General features: G+C 42.3%; 2 protein-coding genes across 10 annotated transcripts in view; one reads left to right on the forward strand and one right to left on the reverse strand.

Annotated features, from left to right (window-relative positions):
• QSER1 (glutamine and serine rich 1) overlaps positions 1-17,141 on the reverse strand; it is a 79,312-nt gene extending 62,171 nt beyond the window's left edge. The window contains exons 1-2 of one of the 7 annotated variants that reach the window (XM_070473208.1): positions 16,194-16,211; positions 14,356-14,454 (exon numbers count right to left, since the gene is read on the reverse strand). Coding sequence is in view for 2 of the 7 variants with exons in the window: in XM_070473205.1 (XP_070329306.1) it covers positions 16,194-16,381 (188 nt within the window). In the remaining 5 variants the exon portion in view is untranslated. Of the gene's footprint in view, positions 1-8,126; positions 8,284-14,355; positions 14,458-15,500; positions 15,666-16,193; positions 16,680-17,122 lie in introns of those variants that run through there. The other 6 variants (XM_070473207.1, XM_020899038.2, XM_020899037.2 and 3 more) reach the window with 6 other exon arrangements.
• On the forward strand, positions 15,112-21,722 carry LOC110140545 (copper transport protein ATOX1-like). Of its 3 annotated transcripts, none has more exons than XM_020899043.2 (2): positions 15,112-15,533; positions 21,288-21,722. In XM_020899043.2, exon 2 carries the CDS (start codon positions 21,298-21,300, stop codon positions 21,553-21,555), a length of 258 nt encoding a protein of 85 aa, XP_020754702.1. In that variant the 5' UTR covers positions 15,112-15,533; positions 21,288-21,297; the 3' UTR covers positions 21,556-21,722. The 3 variants fall into 3 exon arrangements, with proteins under 3 accessions (XP_020754702.1, XP_020754700.1, XP_020754701.1); XM_020899041.2 differs by lacking the exon at positions 15,112-15,533 and adding an exon at positions 15,801-15,924; XM_020899042.2 differs by lacking the exon at positions 15,112-15,533 and adding an exon at positions 15,814-16,055.
• Positions 21,723-25,339: the final 3,617 nt, after the last annotated feature.

Here is a 25,339-nt window from a genome sequence, read left to right on the forward strand (position 1 = left end):
CTAAGTCCTGATACATGCTATAACAGGGATGACTCTCAAAAACATTATGCTTAGACAAAGAAGCCAAACAGAAAAGAACACTTATTTTATGATTCCATTTATACTAAATGTCCAGGAAAAACAAATCTACAGACATTAAATGAATTCATGGTTGCCTAGGACTCGGGCTGAGAATGGGGAATGAGGTTTCTTCCCAGGGTAATGAAAATGTTCAAACATTAGACTGTGGTGACACTGGTGATATAAATATACTAAAAATTATTGAACTGTATACTTAATATGGGAGAATTTTATGGTATGTAAATTAAATCTTAATAAAGCTGTTAATTTTTTTTTAGAAAGAGTTGGAGGAGTCAAATGGCCCGCAATCACTATCTCTAATGAGAGCTCATCATCTTACAGCTTCTTTGGGCCTTAATTTTTTTTTTCCCAGACTATCTCATTACATACATAATTTCTATACACTGCATCACCTTGGCTCTTCAGGGCCCATTAGAGGTAGGTTCTGCAGGAGATTAGAAAGCAGAAGAGAGCCGCCTGCGTGTTATCTGTCCATCCCCCCCTGTATCACAACCATGGTTCCAGTCATGCTGCATCTTTTCACAACTGCAGTTCTGTCTGGGCTCCAGTAACTGGTGTCCCTTCACAGGCCTAGAAGTGGCTTCACACTGCCGTTACTCACTCCGTGTCTCAATATCCCTTTCTGGTTCCCTTAATTCTCTTCCCAACCATACTACTGAGCCCTTCACCACTGAAGTGGTCTCAAATAAATCATCTAAGAGAAGTGATTTTTCATGCAGGGCCCCGACTGATAATGGGTATAAAGGAGGTACAACTGGTCCTTTGTACCAGTTATTGTTAAATCAAGTGTGATTTCTTGAATTAAGTAAATCTGTTTTAATTGATCTTTACGAAAAAATCCAACCGCAGGTTGTATAAATGATACATTTGTTAAATAGAGGGTGTTTCTGTTTTTCACTAAGAAAGTGAAATAAGTAGTATGGTATTTCCTGCCTAGTGAAGCAGTAGAACATATTCAAAGACCAATCTACCAGTTCCAAATATTATCCACAACAAAGAGAGACAGACTTTGGCATTTGGAACAGATGCCCAAGAGAGATGATGCCAAAGTCAAGGCTACTCAGGGCTTCCGCTTTTGTTCAGTCGGGGAAAAAAATCGAATGTGACAGTGATGTGGCATGTGGTTGGCTATCTTTCTGTGATGACAAGAGTCACCAAGACCTGAATTGGACACAATTCCAAAATTCCATCCCATCTTCCTTTTTTATTTCTGTCATCACCTGCATTACTGACTTTTCCTTTGAACAAAGAAAACATTTCAGGTCCAATTTTTTTCAATCCCCAATATTTTTCTATAACGTTTTTCTTTTAAAAGAAATAACATCTGTCAAAGCAGATTATTTTGTGATTTGAACTGCTGCAGTGTATTAACAATTGCAATGTCCAGACATTAACATTCATTTAAGAGGCAGACAAAAACAACATGTGGGTCCTGAATGATCCTCTCTCATTTCAGGCTGGGAAGAGATTATTGGAAGTGCACACACAGGGCTGGTTACTTATACTGTACAGTAGAATCCATGTCTCCACGGTTCAAACATGTAAGTACTATGAAGTATTTTTAATTTCTTTATTGTATCTTACCGTTTGTGGCCTAGTCTTTCCCTTACCAAGTTAAATTTCTTCCTTGTTTGAGAAACTAGTAGAACTGAATTCTTATTCATCATAATTTTGTTCACTAATATTAACATGGTCTAGGATTTCTGGCCTTAAGGAAGGAAAATCTTCCTGAAGATATACACTTAATTCTAGAGTGTATACATACTTTCTACAGATACACATGATAATTCACACTGGTGAACAGCTTTGTAGACAAACATTTGTACATCTCTGGTTTAGTACAAGAACCTGATAAACAACAGTTTTGAGGAGGGAAAAAGATTTTCAGGAGAATCAAAATCCAAACTTTTACCTTTCATTTTGATACGATATTATTTCTTCTTTTGCTATAAATTTTTAAACTTTTATTGGAGTATGGTTGGTTTACAATGTTGTGTTAGTTTCAGACATGTCCTATAAATTTCACTAAAAAGTAATCAGAAATTTTCCAGATGCTCAACAGGTTTCTTTAAGGAAATTTCCAGAAATCTGTAAGCCTGTTAACCAAAAACTTTTAATAAAACCACTAGTATTTTATACAACTGCAATTGTACAATATTATTTATACTATTTTAAGATTGATTTCAGACACCAAAGTAGAATATTTATATACTGTCTTAAAATATCCTACATGTTATGGTTAGGTTAAAAATTTTCAAGCCTTTATCTTTCAGAAACACACTTATGGTTGAAAGAGACACATACATGGCATGAAATTCACTTTGAAATAAAACAAAGTAAATACAAAGTAGGGAGACAAAGTTGGTAGGGACATATATGAAAGGAGAGTGATCATGTGCTAAAACTGTAGAAGCTGGCTAATGGATACATACAGATTCATTACAGCTTTTAAATGTGTTTGGTTTAAAATTTTCCATAATAAAAATGCTGCTGTTGTTTGTAGTAGAGAAAAATTAACTTCTACTAATTCATGTTACAGATTCCTGGTCCAAAACAAAGGTGACTACAGAAGAAATTATAATGAACATTGGAGAAAAGGTATACATTTTGAAATAATAGTTTAAAAAGAGTTCATAAAATGTTATTCCAGTGTCATAATTTACAAGCTAAAGTAACTTAAAATTTCTTAATAAACATGTCCATTAAACCTGAATAAGAAACTCATTCCAAAGTATACTTTATAAGGATGCTCAATATTCATAATAAGGTGCACAATGTTTGCTGCTGTTGTTTAGTCGCTAAGTCACATCAGACTCTTGTGAACCCATGGGCTGTAGCCCACCAGGTTCCTCTGTCCATGGAATTTCCCAAGCAAGAATACTGGAGTGGGTTGCCATTTCCTTCTCCAGGGGATCTTCCCAACACAGGGATTGAACCCAGGTACTGAACCCATGTCTCCTGTTTGGCAGGCAGATTCTTTACTACTGAGCCACTTGGGAAACCAAAGGTGCACAATGAAAGTGAAACACGCTCAGTCATGTCCAACTCTTTGCAACCAGATGGACTATACAGTCCATGAAATTCTCCAGGCCAGATTACTGGAGTGGGTAGCCTTTCCCTTCTCCAGGGGATCTTCCCAACCCAGGTCTCCATATACAGGCAGATTCTTTACCAGCTGAGTCACAAAGAAAGCCCAAGAATACTGGAGTGGGTAGTCCATCCCTTCTCCAGCTGATCTTCCCAATCCAGGAATCGAACCTGGATCTCCTTCCTGCATTGTAGGCAGATTCTTTACCAACTGAGCTATCAGGGAAATCCTGAGTGCACAAAAGGTGTACACACAATAGGTATATGCTAATTGGCCAGTATACTAGATCAGCTTTAAAAAAATACATATAACTTTACTTATTTTTTTGGCTATGCTGGGTCTTCACTGCTGCATGGGCTTTTCTCTAGTTGTGGCAAGTGGGGGCTACTCTTCAGTTGTAATGAGTTGTTTTCTCGTTGCAGTGGCTTCTCTTGTTGTAGAGCATGGGGCTCTAAGGGTGCATGGGCTTCAGTAGTTGCAGTTCCTGGGCTCTATAGCTGCAGTTCCCAGACTCTACAGAACAGGCTCACTAGTTGTGGCACACAGGCTTAGTTGCTCGGCGGCGTGCGGGATCTTCCCAGACTAGGGACTGAACCCATCTCCTGCATTGGCAGGCAGATTCTCTACCGCTGAGCCATCAAGAAAGCCCTAGATTAGCTTTTAATACCAAGTCTGAAACCATCATCTTCTATGCTGTAAGTTAGGATCACTGGGTCCAAACTTGCTCTTGTTAAAAAGAAAAAAGTAATACAAAGATACTAACAGCAAAAGACCATCTTGTTTTTTTGTATCACCACTGTTCTAATTAAACCCTATCCTTTCAAATGGTTCACACTCTTACTTTGGCACTGTCTAAAAAACTAACTTCAATAACTTAACGTCTGTTTAACAGGGGATAGTACCAGCTGTTCTATCCAATCAACATTCAGTTTGCAGTTTGCTCAATATAAGAAATATTTTCAAATGTTAAGCCATCTAATTTAGGCAGATCCAAGCCCAAGTATTTCAGCCTATTGCATTTTTGTGTTTATCATGCTTCACTAAGTCAGACAAATCTTGTTCCAAGTTATTTAAATAGGATCAGTGATCATACAATAATAAGAATGATGGCATTTAAGTCATACGAAAATTTCATTATTTTATATTTAGTTATATCCTATAGGCCTACAAACATAGGATAAGTTACATAGTCAGGATCCCTAAAGAAACTTAAATTTACAGAGGCCAAATTTAAACTCTGAGATATCAAATAATAACCCAAAGCAGAATATATTTCCAGCATCAACTATATTCTTTATTTAGATCAATATCTACTGAAGACTTATTATGTGACAGATATTTTTGGAAAGGGAGAAGGAAGAGGGGAGGACTAAACAGCTCAACTTGGATTGTCCAGAAACATCCAAGGGTTAATGGACAGGAGTCAACAATAAACAATATAGAAATATTTACTATCAAGAACTGACAAGGGCTACAAAGAAACTTAAAGCAGGGTACTGAGCAACACAGTGATAAAGCAGAGGACAGATGGGGACAGGGGCACTAAGGAGAGGCCTAACAAAGCAACATTTTGAACTGAAAGTGAGGGAGAAAGCCCTATAGACAGATTATCAGAGAGAAGAGTGGTCCTAGTCCAGGAAACAGCCCAAAGACCCCAAGATAAGAGCATTCTTGTTGCTGTTGAAGGAACAATGTGAAAACGGTATGCTTTTTTCAGAGATAAAAGAGACAGAGGTCAAGGGAGAATCTGTGGTCATGGTTCTAGAAAAAAAAAATGAAAGAAAAATGAATGCATATGCTAAAACTAGGTCCATGCTCTCCCATTTACCTCTTCAGGTTATATAGTACCTCTATACATTATTGAACACATGCTTACTAATGAACAAAAAGGAAAAAAACCAAACAAACCTGATTGCAGAATGGCCTAGGCAGGAAAAAGCCTAGCTGCATTGGCCCAAGGGAAATTCAGAAACTGTGTAACATCCCGGTAATAAGTCATCTAGCATGTTCCTAAAATTTACAACAGCAGCAGCAGCAAAAGGATAAACATTTCACAAAGAAGGAAGACGTTTTGTATGTAAGTTTAGCAAAAGAGTAGGCAATGTGTTTTTAAACAAAGCTTGTAGTCTCATTTGCGTCACTGGGATGGGGGGGAACCTCTTATTGAAGTACTGTTTCTCAATGTAAAATACTTCTTTTCAAAAGACTACCAAATATCACTATTTCAATTAGACTGCGATTTAAATCTACACTGCCTTCCTCATTCACCTTCCATTCTTCATAAGCCTGTGTTTTCTCGTATCACTTACCAAAATACCAGAAAATTTACAAAGTTATGTTTATTATTTATCATCTGTCTCACTCCACATACCAAATTTAAAAGTCATCAGGGCAGGGATCTAGGTTTTGTTCACTAATATACTCCAAGCTCCAAACGCCATGACAGGCGCTCAGTAAACATCTCTAAAATTCCCATATTTTATGTTCATTTCAGTTCAATTTAGTCACTCAGTTGTGTCTGACTCTTGGCAACCCCACGGACTGTAGCACAACAGGCTTCCCTGTCAATCACCAACTCCCGGAGCTTGCTCAAACTCATGTCCATTGAGTTGGTGATGCCATCCAACCATCTCATTCACTGTCATCCCCTTCTCCTCCTGCCTTCAATCTTTCCCAGCATCAGAGTCTTTTCCAATGAGTCAGTTCTTCCCATCGGGTGGCCAAAGTATTGAAGTTTCAGCTTCAGCATCAGTCCTTCCAATGAATATTCAAGACTGATTTCCTTTAGGATGGACTGGTTGGATCCCCTTGCAGTCCAAAGGACTCTCAAGAGTCTTCTCCAACACCACAGTTTAAAAGCATCAACCCTTTGGTGCTCAGCTTTCTTTATAGTCCAACTCTCACATCCATACCTGACTACTGGAAAAACCATAGTTTTGACAAGACAGACCTTTGTCAGCAAATTTATGTCTCTGCTGTTTAATAGGCTGTCTAGGTTGGTCATAGCTTTTCTTCCAAGGAGCAAGCATCTTTTAATTTTGTGGCTGCAGTCACCATCTGCAGTGATTTTGAAGCCCCCAAAAATAAAGTCTCTCACTTTCCATTGCTTCCCCATCTATTTGCCATGAAGTGATGGGACCGGATGCCATGATCTTAGTTTTTTGAATGTTGGATTTTAAGCCAACTTTTTCACTCTCATCAAGAGGCTCTTTAGTTCTTCTTCGCTTTCTGCCATAAGGGTGGTGTCATCTGCATATCTGAGGTTACTGATATTTCTCCCAGCAATCTTGATTCCAGCTTGTGCTTCATCCAGTACAGCATATCTCATGATGTACTCTGCAGGTAAGTTAAATAAGCAGGGTGACAATATACAGCCTTGACGTACTCCTTTCCCAATTTTGAACCAGTCCGTTGTTACATGTCCGAACTAAACACAATCACAGAAAACTAACCAAACTGATCACATGGATCCCAGCCGTGTCTAACTCAATGACACTATGAGCCACGCTGTGTAGGGCCACTGAAGATGGACGGATCATAGTACAGAGTTCGCACATGTGGTCCACTGGAGAAGGGAATGGCAAACCACTCAGCATTCTTCCCTTGAGAACCCCATGAACAGGATGAAAAGACAAACTGGGTGGGGCCGCTGAGATTTGGTGGTAAGGAAACACCTTCATGAAGAGATGATTTTTAAGCAGAGATAAGAATGGCAAGAGGAGGGTGATAAGGTGATAAACATCACTAGCATCACCTAAGAACTAGTTAGAAATGCAAATTATTGGGCTCCACCTCAGATTTACTGATTGAAAAACTCTGGGTTTAGATCCAGCAACTTGTATTTCAACAAGTCCGCTGGGTGATTCTGAAGGACTCTTAAATTTGACAACCACTGATATAGGGTTAGACTGAGTCAGAAAAGGGAATTACCAGACTTGTTTTGGCCTTAGGACATTTACATGTGCTCTTTTCTCACATCTTAGTGAAATGATACTTCAAGCATTCTGTACTTGACTGTCAAATTAATCTTATTAAAACTCTTTTTTGGGGCTGATATCATCATCATCATGATGCCTATTAAAAATCTGAATTTCAAAGCTCCCTACTGAGCAGTAGAGACTAAACTCCACTGTCTGTCATCAAAAGCCCTCGAAAACATAGTACTAATACACTGTGGAAGAGTATTACTCTGGCGACCTCTCTAATGAGGTCTTCTCTGTACTGCACCCAGGACTGCTCTGACCAGTAACCTGCGACAGAAGTGATGCCGTGCCAGTTCAAGGACCTCCCCTTAACTAATCTAGTAGATTCCACTCCCTCCCACTTTGGAACACTTGCTCTCAAAAGTGCCTTCTTTCTGCTAATACCTTATGCCATTTATTCAATGTTAACAAAAATTCAGATCAGTCTGTACGCAATACACCTGAAAAATGCTTCCTTAATCCTCTTGAACTCAATATTTAACTTTTCCCTCAAAGTCTCCCAAACATTTGTATACCTCTTTAAAAAAAAAAAAAAACAAGCATTCTGCCTAGGACTATAGTCATTTCTTTCATTCACTCAATGTTTTATGTGCACTGACAATGTGCCAGATATTGTTCTAAGTGCTGACAATAATGCTCATATGCTATACACTCGTCTATATGCCAGACACCATTTTAGACGTTTTTCTGTGTTCTCATTCAATCTTCAAAAAAACTTCCTCTTTTCACACAGGGAACTTCAGGAACAGAACAATTAATAGATTTCTTTAAGATCATACTGCAAGTGGTGGAGTCAAAATACAACCCCCTGCCCCAAATTCTGACTTAAGAGCTTATCCTATTCAACCATTTCTCTAAACTGCCTTAAACAGATGTCTCTGCCTAAACAGAGACAGCTCCCTGTTCTCATGGAACATGCATTCTACTAGTGGTGGTTAGTGGTAAGGGGAAGGGCCGTGGTAAGTGATACATACATGCTTAGTTGCTCAGTCGTGTCCAACTCTGTGACCACATGGACTGTAGCCCTCCAGGCTCCTCTGTACATGGGGATTTTCCAGGCAAGAATACTAGCGTGGGCTGCCAAGCCCTCCTCCAGGGGATGGTCCCAATCCAAGAATCAAACCAGGGTCTCCTGCACTGCAGGTGGATTCTATACCAGCTGTGCTACCAGGGAAGTCAAGTGATACATATAAATCTACAAAATTACTTGAGAGTGATAATGCAATGAAGAAAATAAAACTCTGTGATATAATACAGTGATGAGAAGTTACTCTACACAGGGCAGTCAGAGAAGACTTTTCTGAGGTGGTAACATCTGGGTGAAGACCTACATGATCAGAAGTAGCAGTAAAGACCCGAAAAGAAACTCCAGATAAAAAGAACAACCAGTGTGAAATCCCGAAGACACAGATAATCTTAGCACATTTCAGGAATAGAAATAAAGCCCATGTGGCTGAAGGATGGTGGATGGAGTGGAATGATTAGGTTGGAGAATTAGCCAAGGCTCAGACCACTTTACAACCTCAGAGGCCACGATAAGGACTGTATTTTCTTGAGTAACAAGAGGAGGCTGTAAGCAGGGTAATGACATCACCTGATTTATATGTTGAAATGTTAACTCTGCCTGTTAATAAACTCTATTATAGAAAGGCTAAAGTAGAAACAAGGAGACAGCTCAACTGTCCATGTGGCAACATATACATACGGAGATCAAACCAACAGGATTTACTGAGGGAGTGGATATGAAAGAAATGAATCATAAATGGCTCCAAACTCTTAGGCATGAGCTACAAAGTAAATGGTAGCATTATTTACGGAGGTGGGGAAGATTAAAGGAGAATGTGGTTGGGAGGCTAGGGCAATAATCATGTTTTAGATATATTATGTTTGAAATAGTTATTCAATACCCAAATGGAGATGACAGGGAGATAGCTAGATATGAATCTAGAGATAGAGATTTGAAAATAACTTGATATATATGGCAACTTCACCAAGGGTGAGTAGGAAGAGAAGGATGGAACGCCAAGCTTCTTAGGCACTTCAGCATTTCAAAGCCAAGTAGACAGAGAGGCAGCAAGCATATGATCCTGTAACCTTTCTCAATTACAAGTTTGTGTTTTTTTTAAATGAAGTATAGTTGATGTATAATGTAAGTTACAGGTGTACAATACAGTGATTCACAGTTTTTAAAGGTTACACTCCATTTATTGGATTGCAAGTTCTTTGAAAGGCAGGACAGTGTCTCCTTCGTTTTTGCAGTACCCTGTAGAACTTAGCTTAGTAACAGAAACTCAGAGATGCTCAGTACATTTTAATGAGTGAATGAATTTGCCATTGGACTTCTCAAGCTTTCACTGCAGAAATATACTTGATAAAGGCAACAGTGCCTTGCATATAGTGGGCACACAAATATTTGTTTAATGAAAGAAAAAAAACTCCTGTGTTTTGCTATACACACGTTAGTGCTCACACTGCTCCAGAAGAGTATAATAAGGAAAGGAAGAAAGCAAGCAGCAGCCTACACCTCCACACTTCCTATCAATGACAATCACAAATGCCCTGAACCCTTCATTCTGGTCCCGACTACAGAGTAGACAGGGAAGGTGGGGAATGGCACTAGAGACGGCAGCAAGGAACAAGGGCCTTCCAATTCCCATGCTCAGAGTTCTGGTTTTCATGCCATAAATACGTATTAACATTAAACAACAATTATATACCAGGCTCAGGTGGTAAAGCGCCTGTCTGCAATGCAGGAGACCTGGGTTCGACCTCTGGGTTGGGAAGATCCCCTGGAGAAGGAAAAGGCAGCCCACTCAGTACTCTTGCCTGGAAAATCCCATGGACGGAGGAGCCAGGTAGGCTACAGTCCACGGGGTCGCAAAGAGTCAGACACGACTGAGCGACTCCACTTTAACTTTCACATGCCAGGCACTAGAGTACCATCTTCCCTGATGGCTCAGTGGTAAAGAATCTGCCTGCAATGCAGGAGAGGCAGGATACACAGGTTCCCTAGGCTGGGAAGATCCTCTGGAGAAGGAAATGGCAACCCACTCCAGTATTTCTGCCTGGGAAATCCCATGGACAGAGGCCCCTGGTGGGCTACAGCCCGTGAGGTCACAAAGAGTCGGACACGACTTAGTGACTAAACAGCAAAACAGTACGTACCAGGTATAGAGCAGTAGGCAAAACACAGTGTCCCTCAAAGAATGTCCATTCTAAACCGGAAGGCATCTACTACATAAACAGTACACACACATGCTCAGTGGCTTCAGTCGTGTCCGATTCTTTGTGATCCTAGGAACCACAGCCCAACAGGCTCCTCTGTCCATGGGATTCTCCAGGCAAGAATCCTGGAGTGGGTTGCCACTTCCTCCTCCAGGGGGCCTTCCCAACCCAGAGATCAGACCAGCGTCTTTCCTGTCTCATGCATTGCAGGTGGATTCTTTAGCACTGGGCCACCTGCGAAGCCCCACCTACACAGCATATAGGTATGTAATTACATTTCTGAGAATTTTGCTGAAACATAGTATGCATATACCATTGCACAAAACAACAGGGAGCAGAGGTTGAACGGCAGCAGGTTTCTAACATGAAATACCTTAAGAAGTCAGGCTGGGAGATAGAGAAAGGGTGAGAGGTAGGTGGAAGGGACAGGGTGTAGGAGAGCTTTAAGGTAGAAAGGAATTTAGGATGACCCAAGGAATTTTAAATGGACCAGTAAATGCAGGACCATATACGACACATTTCAGATTTTTTTAAATTTGACCTTAAGGTGTAGGAGTAGCAATGGAAAGGTACTAAGCAAAGGAACAACATGATCAAACTGGTATATCTGTGTTTTTAAAAACCACTCTGGGACTTCCCTGGTGGTCCAGTGGTTAAGACTCCACGCTCACAATGCAAGGGGTCAGGTTTGATACCTGGTGAGGGAACTGATCCCGCATACTGCAAGAAAGATCCCAAGTGCCACAGCTAAGACCCAGCACAGCCAAAAATTAAATTAAATTAAAATCACTCTGATTTCTATGAACAGAACAAACTGAAGTGAGGGAGGCAGAGGAATGGACTGGGAATTTGGGGTTGGTAGATGCAAACTATTACATTTAGAATGGATAAATAACAAGGTCCTACTGTATAGCACAGGGAACTATAGCTCCTGGGATAAACCATAATGGAAAAGAATATTTTAAAAAGAATGGAATGTATATATGTGTAAACCTGAGTCACCCCTGCTCCACAGAGATCGGCACAGCCCGTAAATCAACCGTGTGCTTGTGCTTAGTTGCTCAGTTGCATCTGCCTTTTTTCAACCCCATGGAGCCTGCCAGGCTCCTCTGTCCATGGGGATTCTCCAGACAAGAGTACTGGAGTGCGTTGCCATGCCCTCCTCCAGGGGATCTTCCCAACCCAGGGATCGAACCCAGGTCTTCCACATTGCAGGCGGATTCTCTACCATCTGAGCCACCAGGGAACCCCAAATCAACTAAACTTCCATTTTAAAAAATAAAGGAATGAACAGAAGGAAGGTAAGGAAGAAGATTACTTAGTTATCCAAGAGAAAAATAATGGTGGCTTGGATCAGGCTGGAGCAGCAGCAACACAAAGTAGCCAATTTCAAGATATTATTTAAGAGATGAAATAGAAGTCTGCAAGGTTTGGTGACAGTGAACGCACAACTCCCGGGTTCTGGCCTGAGCGACTAGATGGACAGAGGCGTGACTGAGAAAGGCTTCACTCGAGAGGCAGAGGTGGGGTGAGCTCATCACTAATGATTTCTGCTACATAGCCAATAAAAGCTCGAAGAGGTAGATGGATACGCAACTAGGTGCTCAGAAGAGGTTTGGGCTTTAGATGTACATAGGGGGCATCTCTAGAGATGGTATTTTAAGTCATGGGCATGGATGTGATATCCGAGGACAAAGCACAGAATGGACAAGAAATCCTATCAACCCCAAACCCTGAGGAAACAACATGTGGAGATTAGAGGAGTTAAGAACTAGTGAAGAACAGAAAAAAGCAGCAGCCCAGAGAGGAAAGAGGACAGTCAGAAAGTACAGTGCTATGGAAATGAAAGGAGTATGTTTCAATTAGGAAAAAAGACGGACAACAATGATACAGAACACTGAAATAAGGATATTAATGATAGTCAGGGGTCCAGGCCAGTTATAAACAATCATTAACTCATTAAATAGGTAGATTACAGTATCAGCCTATCTAAGCTGTCCAGTTCAGTAATGAAACATGCCCAGGTTTAAACCCCTGCTCCAGTACTTGCTTGCTATGTGGCTTTAAGTTTATTAATGTCACTATGTCTCAGTTTCCAATTCTTAAAAAAGAAGGTATAAACAATACCTACCTCAAAAGATTACTTTGAGGATTAAATAGTGTTTGCATTGGTCACTTAAAACAGTAGCTAGCACAAATCAGTTGTCAGTAACTAACATTACTTACAACATTACAAATTACTTACAACATTGTTTCTATGGGAAGTTATGAACAACAGAAGTTTGTTCCAAATAACCTTTCATTACTTTGCGATTGTCTCTACTCCTTACAAATTGTGACCTTTCAGGTCTTATCCCAAAAGCCTTAAGGAAAATGCCAGATTTAAAACTTACTCAAAATGTCCTTGGGCTTACCCAGTGGCTCAGTGGTAAAGAATCTGCCTGCAATGAGGAGAACCTGGGTTCTATCCCTGGGTCCAGAAGATCCCCTGGAGGAGGGCATGGCAACCCACTCCAGTACTCTTGCCTGGAGAATCCCAAGGACAGAGGAGTCTGGCAGGCTATCATCCACAGGGTGTCAAAGAGTCGGACAGGATTGAAGGAAGTGAGCATGCACACAAAATGTCCTTAATATAGTAGCTGACCACTTTTGGAGAAGCTAATCATTGTTTTGTTTTTTGGACAATAAAAAGGACGACCTATCACACTCATTACATTCATACTAAAATCAGGATGAATTTATAATTTAGGAAATTCTAAAAACTGGTGGCAAAAAAGACTGTTTCAAGTCAAAAAGGCAAAACAAATACAATTTTATTTTAAAATATTTCCGTTTAGTCATCTTCTGGTGTATACTCAAATACCAACACAACATCTATCATAACCATGATGAAAAGGCCTGTTTTTCCTATTCTGTACAAAGACACAAATGTCAGGGAGAGAAAAGGTGCAGGTCTGTAGCTTCCTGATGATCATCTTATATCCAAAAGCATGCAAAGGTATTTAGAGCACCTAAAATAGCTCCACAAAGAATACTTCTAACCGCATGGTGAGAAATAAAGATATATGCTCATTTGGTCCCTAAAACTAAGAGCACAAATAAATGGAAATGTATATATGATCAGGTCTTAGCCCTGAAATTTTCATGTACCCAGCAAGAAATATTTTAGAAACATTCAGAAATCTCTATACACTCTATTTAAAGTGAAATGCTAGAGTTTTCCCATTAGCTCTTTATTTTTCAATTGTTAAACCAATGGAAATATCGAGTATCTTGTGGAGCTGTTATACCAAGAAAGTGTTATTTCAGAACTCATGAAAAAATGTTTACCATGCTATTTCCTATCAGCTGATGAAAACGTTTCATTTCAGGACCAAGTAAAGACATAAAGTAGGATGTTAGATCCCATATCAGTAACAACTGAATGTCACTACCATCTGTTTAGCTTCTGAACAGGTTATTGGAAACAAGGTGACAGACAGGCTAACTCCTTATGGATAAGTATCCATATCACATCATCACAACCGGTATTCATTTGCACCTTCAAGAAAAACTGCCACAAGGGGGAACAAAAACATTCAACTGATACATGAATTATGAAACAGCTTTTCAAAATGTTATAAAAAAATATGAACAGTCTTCTGAAAGCACACAATACTTAAAGACTTACAGGACATATTTCAGATTCAGTATTTTTTATATAACTGAAGAGAGCACTCACACAGTTTGAGGAATAAAATGAGGTACAATTAAGAAGTCTGTGTAGCCCTGTACAGATGGCCTGATCCTAACACAAGATGTTAACAAAGCAAGTTCATGGGGGAGGGGGAAAGCCTGCATTTTCTATGCTATAATTTAGCTAACTCCACCCCCAAAATATATTTTAAGAGGGGAGGGGCTGAGCATTTAAGAATCAATCGTTCTCAATAAACAAAATAAATCCCTTTTAGATTATGTGTTCCAAATAAATCTACTTACTGTTTTCAAATGTGTTTGGGAAGTCATTCTTTGTTACTGTGATAAATAACATTTGGAAAATATGACAAGTAGATTTTAGTTTCTTGCCTCAGAAGTATTCTGCTAAAAGAAACAACAGACATAACTAGATAGCATTTGTTTCAGGTACCTAATAAAACATTTGTCATTTAAAACATAAACTATGCTGCATATCATGGTTGTTCACTGAAGAGAAAGTAACTTTAAATTATGGTATATATGCAAAAGCTACTTCTAAAATGATAAGTCAAATTACCATAAAAAAAAAAATTTAAATAAAAGGGAAAAGTGCCAAGCATTTTTCATGAACTCCTTAAACTGTATATAATTCAAAGTTATGACTTTCTGAGAGGTCTCAGCATTTAATTATCTGGCTCCACATTGGCACATCACATTATTATTTTCTTAACCCCATCTCTTTTAAACAAAGGACCTTAAATTTTCTGTGAAAGCATATTTTCCTTTTCTTGAACGAATTTTTTCTCATTCTCTCAACAATCATCCCAAGGTATTATCTAAGACAAAGACCAGTTACTCTTCGCACCTACTTTCCAAATCATGAACGTGCAATTTCTACAAAAGAAGAAAACCTAGAATACTGTAATATATATAAAGTAAAAAAAAAAAAAAAGTTCACTTCTGTTGTGACAATAATAAAAAAAATCTGATGAGATCATAAAGCCACGAAGCTTCCTGTTGGTAGCTGAGGATGAAGTCATTAGCAACCCAGGATTCCCTGGTCCTTGTAATCAGAAGCTGCACCTACCAGCTTTCTGCATTGTTCGGCAGAGGTGGCTTTAAAACACCCCGCTCCCAAATCGTCCAAACCAAACCACGCCTTCCAGTTATCATTCAAATGGACCGTTTCGCAGTGTAGCACTACTACACATTTCCCGCGAGCTTAAACATCTAGTAAGAGTCAACATTTTAGATTCCCTTGGTCATGCTGGAGCAAAGATGAACTCTTGAACCCCACGCTACATAATGAGCCGGGGCTTCAGAAACGAGATGGAGAAGCATGCTTCGGTTCTTCAACCTTTACGGCCTTCACTGGCCGCCCCCCACCTCCGGTTTCTTCCCAACTCTTAATCACCCCAAAACACAGAAGGCTAAGAGAGATTCCTTACTTCCTGCTGTTGTTAAGAGGAGGACACCCAAGAGTAAGTTTGAACGCATGGAAGAGAAACAGCTTCATCTTGGCCACCACTGCGAACATATGTCACCCAGCCCAGGCGCAGCGTTCGCATCCCCGGGGCCCCCTCTCAGGCCCCCGCGTCCCCGGGATTCTCCCGCAGCATAGGCCACCCCCCCGCCCCAGGTCCCCCACTGTCAGAGACTCGGCTCCGCGCCTCTAGCGCTCCCGCCTCCCCCACCCTCACGCTCACTGCCCGGGCCCCCAAGACCACATTGTCCGTCACAATACAATGGAATGTCACTACCCCGAACTCCTCGGCGCCCCGCTTGGCCCCCCGGCACGAGTCCCGAGTTTCCCTGATCGCGGAGTTCAGCCAGGAACGCAAACTTCACCATGTGGGAGCCTAGGACGCGGAGGTGAAGGGGACCCACGACTCCCGCCCAAGCCTCTCTTTTACCCACGCTCTCCCGCTGCGAACCCCGCATCGGGCGCCCCCACCCACCCCGAAACCACCCCACAGGAGTTACCAGCCAATTCTCCCGGCACGGTGAGGGCGAGGAGACGAGCAGAGAGGGGCTCCCCGCCGACCCGAACCCTCGGGCGGTGCTGCACGGGGGCAAAGGCCCCAAACGCATCCCCGGCCTTTCCCGGCCCGCCAGGACCCCCCGCCGCCCACCCTCCCTACCTGGCCTTGAGGCTGGGGCTGCTACCGCCGCTGCCGCTGCTGCTGGAGGCGGCGGCCGCGGCTCGGGGTTCGTAGGCCCAGGCGGGGGCTGGGGGTGGTGGGGCGGCGGCGCTGGAGGGGGCGGCGGGGGGCGCGGGCGGCGGCGGCGGCGGGTCGGCGAAGCCGGAGGTCGCGTAGTTCCTGTCCATCGTGGGGGCGGCGGAGGGCGGGCGGGCTGCGGTGGGGGCTCCTCTAGGGCCCAGAGAGAGGGGGGCGGGAGGGGAGGGAGGGGGCGGGGGGAGGAAGAGGAGGCGGCGGCGGCGGAGGGAGCTGCCCCCTCACATGGCCGCAGGCGAGCGGGCGGAGGGCGCGCTGGCCGGTCTGTGCCGGGGAAAGCCGGGCCGCGATGGGCCGCGAGGCCCCAGCTGGGCGTCAGGGGAGCGGCGGCATCCGCGGCCGGGACTCGCGGCGGCGGCGGCGGCGGTGGCTGCGCCCCATGTTGGTGGATTTCCCAGGATGCACCTCCCGCCCCCCCTCCGCCCCGCGGCCTCGCCCCGCCTCCCCTCGGCGCCCCGCGCTCGCGGCTCGCGGGCCAGAGACGGCCTCCTCCTCCTCCGCCGCCGCCGCCGCCGCCGCCGCCGCCGCCGCCTCTGGAAGGCCAGCCCAGGCGGAGAAGGCTTGAGGCCTGCCCGGCCCAGGCCGGCTCCGGGAATCGCAGGGCGGCCGCCAGCCCTAGCCCGCGAGCAGCGGACTTCCCGCCCTCGGCTGCTCCAGGAGGAGCCGTCGGCGCTCGCCGCGCCCCGCGTGGGAAGGGGCCGCGCCTGCCGGCGTCCTCCTAGAAGCAGGGGGAAACTGAGCGGAATCCCGGCGCGGGGTGCTGCGGCGGGGGCTTGTCAACGCTTTGCCTGGAGTTCGTTATTTGACCCTTCGAGTTATTTTGAGTTACTCACTCAGTTCCCACATCGCGACTCCTTTCTCTGCCCCCGTCCCAAACCAGAAACAGCTGAGCAGACTGTTTTAACAGTTCCGTTTACTCCCTTCCTGCCCAAAGCTTGCTGGGCTAGAGGACCCTTTTCCTGCTGTTAGGGGAGATTTATATTCAAAGAGATTCAAATTCAAACGTATTCTTTTCCAACCCTCGTTGAAAGGACCTTTCTCTGGGGGGCTTTTATTAACTGTCCCCACCCCCACCTTGGGGATTTTTCTCATTCTGGGTTTCAGAATCTTCTGTCCCAAGATGAATACTGCCTCTTCATTGATTAATACAGCCACCATCTGGATGGCTTTAATTACCATAAATTTAAACTCACTATGTTGGATTTTTTTGTTTGAGACTTGGAACTTAAGTAGGACTCTACCCAAACGTTTCCTGTCCGGCGTCCAGGTTGTTTGGGGGAGGAGGGGAATGAAAAAATATTTGCTGTTCCCTGTTGTATGTGAGAGTTGTTGTTTCTTCTAGTAACTTATGAGTAGTGAAACAAGAATCATAGAAATCACTATTTGGTCCTTAAGGCATAAAGTAAAAGTTAATAACAGTGAAGTTGATTGACCATCACCCTTTTAAAAAATCAATACAGGTTTAACACCTATTTATGTGCTTAGTACAGAAATCTGTCCCTCAAGATAAGCTTAACATGAAGGTTAAACAAATAAGACAGGCATCGTAGAAGACAATAAATCTGATACATTATCTCTGATCACCATGCAAAAAGCAATTTAAACTTCAGTAATCCCTGGTTTGGGACCTGCTGTTCCTTCTGAGATTAATTTTGTCCAGGAAGATTCTGTTTTCCTCCTGGCGCCTACATCCTTTTGTTCCTATTCATTCCTTTTTTTTGTAAGTCTTTCGTCACCTTTGCTGCTTGGAGTCCTGTCCTGGGGTGGGGAAGCAAGGAAGTGAGTAGTCGTCATTTACAAATGAATTCAAATGTGTGGACACAAGTGACTTTGCCGATTTTATGTTAATCCCAGTATGCATTTTCTGAGGACATCTTTGAAAAGTGGTTTTCTTTGGAGAAGGAATTTGCCAGATAATCTAAGACCCTGCAGAGAAATAACAAATCTTCCATACAACATTTATTTTTCTTACTCCTGACTGGAGATCTGTAATCTATATAAATAAAGCAAAGTTTTCACTACTATTCATTTGTATTTTTGTGAGCACTAAAGTTTTGTCTGTATGAAAAGTGGAGTGGCATGTTATAAATGTTTTATGACAGTTTGATACCCACAACTGGTACTCAGAACTTACCGAGGCAATACCAAACAAGTGGCAATAAAACCTGTATAGTCCCTCACACCATTATGTAGTTTGTTTATGTCACATAAATCAGAGAAAAAATATTAAGGGAAAATTTTAGTATTTTAAAAATAATATTACTCTGTCACCATATGTGATGTTCCTTTGCCCATTAAGTGAAATTTAGTTTACCTTAAGTCAATGCAAGTGTTTCTGATGTTGCAACATGTCTACAAATAGCATCATAAAACATCACAAAGTCTTTTTGGTAAAATTAATGATAGTACCTGAAGAATGTCATCTTCCCTACTGAAAACATACTCCCAACACTGCAAACTTTTCATGTTATTTTTCAAATAATTCCCAACCCAGCTGTTTAAATCTGATCTGTTGTTCTTGTTTAGTCTGTAAATCTTGTCCAACTCTTTTGCACCCCCATGAACTGTAGCTCACCAGGCTCTTCTGTCCATGGGCTCTCCCAGGCAAGAATACTGGAGTGGGTAGCCATTTCCTTCTGCAGGGGATTTTCCTGACCCAGAGATCAAACCTGTGTCTCTTGCATTGCAGGTGGATTCTTTACCACTGAGCCACTGGGAGCCCTTTAAATCTGATTTTAGTTCAGTTCAGTTCAGTCGCTCAGTCCTGTCCAACTCTTTGCGACTTACACAGCACCAAAAGTCAACAACGAGCCTTGTTGTTCTTGTTTTAAATAAAAATATTCATTCCAAAAAAAAAAATTCATTCCATTTTTTGCCTGTGGAATTTAAGATCCAGATCAACGGTTATGTCTTTCATGACCGTTCCTCATCATTCCAAGGCAAGACCAATTGCTTCCTTTTCGGTTGCTCTATGGTGCCTATGATATTTACCGTATTTAACACTATCTTGTGGCATTATGATTAGTTGTATATCTGCCCCTTTCTCTCACAGATCATGAGTTCCTTCAAGGAAGGAGTTGTGTTTAACTCATCCTTCTTTCTATTCCCAGTACTTAGTGCTACACCTGACATTAGGCTCTAAATACATATTTATTGAATGAATAAATCCAAATACAATTTTTTAAATGCCCATTCAGAAATTCCATTTAATCATTTACACACTCTTTTTCTGGAAACAAAGGCAATTTGGTTGCAAGATGAATTAAGATCCTATAGTTAAAAGTCTTTCCTCCTCTCCCATCCACATCTTCAATTCCTTCTGAGTTTTATTGTCTACAAGTTAGTGATGTCTCAGAAACTGTCCATGAGGGACTTAACAGGTGGTCCAGTGGTTAAGACTTTGTGCTCCCAATGCAGGGCACAAGGGTTCAATCCCTGGTCGGGGAACTAATATTCCACATGCTGCAAGGCATGACCAAAGAAAAGTGTCCATGGACACTCTTCTCATATTTCCCACCTTCCTCCCATCCCATTAGAAAATCACCATGTATCTAAACTGGTAGGAAGCTTAGAGTAGTTCATCACCTTCATTCTGCTGTTGAGGAAACTGAAGCCCAGGGTTCAGATTGTTTTAGGTTAATAGAGACATTCAGTTGAGGGAGGAAGTAATGAAACTGTATCTCCACTGAGGCAGCCTTGTTTATTTAGCTTGTGGAGAAATGCAGTGTTGGGGGTTGACAGATTTGAAATGTAGTCAGTAAGTCCATATATTCTAATGTTACAAAAAGATAACCATTGTTTAGAAAGATACAAGAAGGTCAAGTTTTGTGGCAGTTGGGTTGATTAGGGGAGGGGCCTTAATCTTCCATTTTTCCTTTCTCTTCTGGCATAGGGAGGGGGAACAATAATCCTGTTTTTGCTTGGGGAGAACTGGTTTCACTCTCTTAGGTCAACATCAGAATTTAAATTACAACATCAGAAATGAGGGAGTTCCCTGATGGTTCAGTGGTTTGGACTTGGTACTTTCATGGCTGCTGCTGCTGCTAAGTCGCTTCAGTCATGTCCGACTCTGTGCGACCCCATAGACAGCAGTCCACCAGGCTCCGCAATCCCTGGGATTCTCCAGGCAAGAACACTGGAGTGGGTTGTCATTTCCTCCTCCAATGCATGAAAGGGAAAAGTGAAAGCGAAGTCACTCAGTCATGTCCGACTCTTCCCGACCCCATGGACTGAAGCCCACCAGGCTCCTCCGTCCATGGGATTTTCCAGGCAAGAGTACTGCAGTGGGCGCCATCGCCTTCTTCTTCATGGCCGCAGCCCCCTGCCAAAGAAGTAAGATCCCACAGAAAAAAGGGGGAAAAAATCAGAAATTAAGTAAGTCCCGCTATCATTTTCTCTGAGGCTTAGATCCTATCAACCATCTTTGGCTGCTATCTCTGTTGCTTGTCTTACCCTCCAGGGAAACCGCAATGGGGTCAGAAAAGCTGCATTTATACCTGCTTCTTTGGAAGCCACAGGTGTCACTGAAAGACAGGGATGTGTCACATTCCTTCTAGTGAGCAGAGCTTCAGGAAGCCTACTTGATCATCAGTTTTGCAGGTAGAGGAAGTGGTCTGAGCTACGAATTGGATGATCTCTTGAGCTCTGTGACTATAGTTTAGCTGATAGGGGTCTGGAAGAAGCCAGGTTGCATAATTGGAGACCAAGAGGTCAGGGGTTAGAGCCCACTTTAAGTATAGGCTGGAAAGATAGGGGTATGGTCTAATCAACTTGATCATTGAATGATATCTTTTATCTCCCTGAGTAGGTTACAGGAAATTTAAACCTCATTCTGTAAATTATAGCAGAAGATCCCCTGGAGAAGAGAATGGCAACCTACTCCAGTATCCTTGCCTGGAGAATTCCATGGACAGAGGAACCTGACAGGCTACAGTCCATGGGGTCACAAAGAGTCAGAAACGACTGAGCAACTAACACTTACACTTTTACTTTCATCAGAATAACCAACATGGAGAGCCAGGAAGCCGTCACCAATGCCACTGCCGCCACCTCTTCAGTTCCAACAAAGCATGAGTTCTCCGTGGACATGACCTGTGAAGGCTGTGCTAATGCTGTCACTCATATCCTCAACAAGCTAGGAGGAGTTCAGTTTGGCATTGACCTGCCCAACAAGAAGGTTTGCATCACCTCTGAGCATAGTGTGGGCACACTGCTGGAGACCCTGGAGAAAACAGGAAAGGCTGTTTCCTACCTTGGCCCCAAGTAGAGAGGGCCTGGGTGTCCAACCTGCAGAATAGATCCTCTCCCATTTTCCAGACAGATCTAAGACCTGTCAGTACTACAATGGAGTTATGCAGAGACCCTCACTTACCCTGCTCCTCTGGAGCTCCCCTGCAATAAAGTCCAGCTGCTTTTGCTGGGGAAGAAAAAAAAGTGTAGCCAATATGTATTGAATATGAATGTGCTGCGTCCTGTGCTATGGTCTTTTTATAGTTTATCTACAAACTATAGTATATCTATAACTATAGTTATTTAATCCTCAAAATATTCTTACACTATGGGTATTGGTTATTGTTTCCATTTTACAGGAAATTGAGGCTTAATGAAGTTAACTGCCCAAAAGCTGTAAACTAATATAAATTGATGCTAAAACAAGTGGAGCTTCAAACCAGCTATATTTGACTTCTGAACCCAATAAGCTTGGTTAAAGTGCTACTGCCAGGCATCTCCACTAAAGTGAAAGTGAAGGGAAAGTGAAGTCGCTCTTGGCGACCCCATGGACTGTAGCCTGCTATGGGATTCTCCAGGCAAGAATACTGGAGTGAGTTGCCATTTCCTTCCCCAGGGTATCTTCCCAACACAGGGATCGAACCCAGGTCTCCCACACTACAGGCAGATCTTTACTATCTGAGCCACGAGGGGCTCCTATCTCCACTAAAGAGTGTCTATATTTTCTTTTATAGTAATATTTTGTTGGTACTTTAAGACTGTAAACTCCCAAAGCATCATTCCTTCACCGCTGGTTTTAGTATCTGTATGTTTCCTATGAGAGTTGCAACTTATTATCACAAACTGGGTGGCTTAAAGCCATAGAAATTTTTGTGTCACAATTCTGGAGGACAGAAGCCCCAAATCATGCTGTCTACAGGGCTGTGTGCTTCCCCTGGAGGCTCTCGGGGAGAATTCTTCCTTGCCTTTTTCAGCTTCTAGTGCATTCCTTAGGTTGGCCCCTTCATTCTAATTTCTGCCTCTGTCTTCACATTCTGTATGTCTGTCTTCTCCTCCATCCTTTTTAAGAACACTTGTCTTTGGGTTTAGGGCCCACCTGGTTAATCCAGCGTGATTTCATCTCAAGATCCTTAACTTATTGACATCACCAAAGACCCTTTTCCCAAATAAGGTCTCATTCACATGTTCTGTGGATTAGGAGACGGACACATCTTTGGGGGAACCGCCAATCAACTCACTATAGCATCCACTGGTGACTTTTTAAAAATGTAATCACGTATGCACACACTTCTACAGTCATTTTTTTTAAAGTGATTATTCAATTTTGTTGACCTTTATCTATTTGGCTACATGGCATGCATGCAGAACTTTCCCAACCAGGGATCAAACCTGTGCCCCTGCTTTGAAAGCATGCAGTCTTAACTACTGGACCACCAGGGAAGTCCACCTGATGATTCTTGATTGAAGCGATTATTATTATGGTTACTGAATTGTAATTTTTCTAAATCCATCTTATCTTTCATAATCATTAGTTATTCTTCTATAAGAAGGAACTTTTCCTTATCTCCTGTTTATCAACCCATCTATCTGTTTATTCATTTCAGTATAAATTCATGAATTATTTTTTATTCGGTGGATTTGCATTGTGCAGAATGAACTCGGCAGGTTCAGGTTGTCCAAATGTCGTATATTCCAAAGAAAGGTGTGGCCCTCACCAGGCTCCAGGGTCTTTCCTAGTGGCTCAGCGATAAAGCATCTGTCTGTAATGCAAGAGATGTAAGAGATGCAGGTTTGATCCATCCCTGAGTTGGGAAGATCCCCTGGAGGAGGACATCGCAACCCACTCCAATATTCTTGCCTGGACAATCCCATGGACAGTGGAGCCTGACGGGCTACTGTCCATAGGATCACAAAGAATGGAACACAACTGAAGCAACTTAGCATCCAGGCTTCAGAGCCATAACTTCTAAGCACTTGGAATATCCTGCCTGTTAAGAGTGATTTTATTTATCCGAGGCCTTGGACCACACCAGTGAGTAATGCTAACAATGTGATTTATGGTGTGGGCTTTGGACCACACAGTATCAGCTTGACCTCTCGAAGGTTTAGGGAATTAAGATCAGTCACCAGGGAGTCAGCCACGCCTATATAAACAACCTCCCCCAAAACCCAGGACATCAAGACTCAAGTGAACTTCCGATTGGCAGTACTTCATGTGATGAATGTCTGCAGGACCCCATTGGGAGAGCACAGCTTCAAACTCTGCCTCATCTCCCTCACTTATACTCTGTTCTATGTGCCTTTTGCAATTACTGATTTTAATCTATACCCTTTCATCATTGCTGATTTTAATCTATGTCCTTTCATCTTAACTGACTGTAACATCAGTGTAGCGACTTCACTGCCTTGTGAGTTCTTGCAGCAAATCATTGAATATGAGGATGATCTTGGGAGTCCTAGAACACAAAATTATAGTCCGTTACCATATTTATCTATTTTGATGTTCAAATAGTCCCAAAACTGACTCAATACCCAAACATTTAATTACTTTAGTATACTTCCTCACAATAAGGAGCCACAAGAATCTGAAGCAGGGAGTAAATGAGCAAAGTCTCAGAAAATATTCCCTTGTCCTTCCTAATGCCCTACCCCATTCCACCCACATCTGCCAGAATGGGACATCAATATATCAACATGAGAAGTACATCTGTGTCTCTATATCTGTTCTGCAAATAAGAACATCTGGATGAACTGAGGGATTGGGATTGACATATATATATATATATATATATATATACACACACACACACACACACACATATATATATATAGACATATATATATATATATCTCATTAATACTGTGTGTGAAATAGATAAGTAATGAGAACCTACTGTGTAGCTAAGGGAACCCAGTGCTGTGTGGTGACCTAAACAGGAAAGAAATCCTAAAAGGACGGGATATATGTATACATATAGCTGATTCACTTTGCTCTACAGTGGAAACTAACACAGTGTTGTAAAGTAACTATACTTCAAGAAAAATTAATTAAAAAACAAGCAAACAAAGAACATGAGAAGTACAGTCCTGGGAGTTCCCTGAGGGCCTAGTGGTTAGGATCTTGGATTCCACTGTACTGGCCCAGGTTCAATCCCTAGTCGGGGCGCTAAGATCCCACAAACTGCATGGAGTGGCAAAAAAATAAATAAATAAATAAAAGGAAAAAGAACAAGAATAAAAAAGGAACACAGTACCTTCAGAGGTTTATACAATACACAGACACACACACACTCTACTCAGAGAACATTTTTTGTAATTTAAAAAGTCAGCACAGACTATTCAATATACTTGTTTTATTATAGTTACGCATACTCATTTTTTTTTTTTTTTTGCTAGTCATGTAACATGGCTGCTTGCTCACAACTTCAGAAGCTCATAGGGAAACCATTGGTCATGACAAGTTGTAGCAGACTCCTCTGGTGCCTGCATCGCAATCCCCTGGCTCACTTCTGAGACAGTGTTGACTTCCCCTATACACAGAGCAGCCTAACCCAGGACACTGTCACTTGTCTTTCTACATTCAGCTTTCTTGGGCCTCCCTGGAGCTCCCTAGAATGTAGAGGAATTTGTATTTCCCCATCAGGAGAAACCTTCGATCAGTGAAGAATGGAAGTCACTGGTAAATACTCCAGCCTCCCAGCTTCCATGAGGACTGTTATGAGAGGTATTTTGCATCCCTCTGAGAGTGGTCTTTACACAAGTGACCCTTGTTTCTTGTTGATAATGTGCCTTTGTTGTCCTGTCCTACCTTTCTTCCTTCT

The sequence above is a fragment of the Odocoileus virginianus genome, chromosome 10, assembly GCF_023699985.2.
Source record: "Odocoileus virginianus isolate 20LAN1187 ecotype Illinois chromosome 10, Ovbor_1.2, whole genome shotgun sequence".
In the NCBI taxonomy this organism is placed as follows: Eukaryota; Metazoa; Chordata; class Mammalia; order Artiodactyla; family Cervidae; genus Odocoileus; species Odocoileus virginianus.

What these genes read in the sequence shown, in the direction of transcription:
- LOC110140545 (XM_020899041.2), top strand. Translation starts at nt 15,902, where the DNA reads ATGTGGGAGCCTAGGACGCGGAG. An exon ending in TGGGAGCCTAGGACGCGGAG is followed by an intron (nt 15,925 to 21,287) that starts GTGAAGGGGACC and finishes TACTTTCATCAG; the next exon opens with AATAACCAACATGGAGAGCC.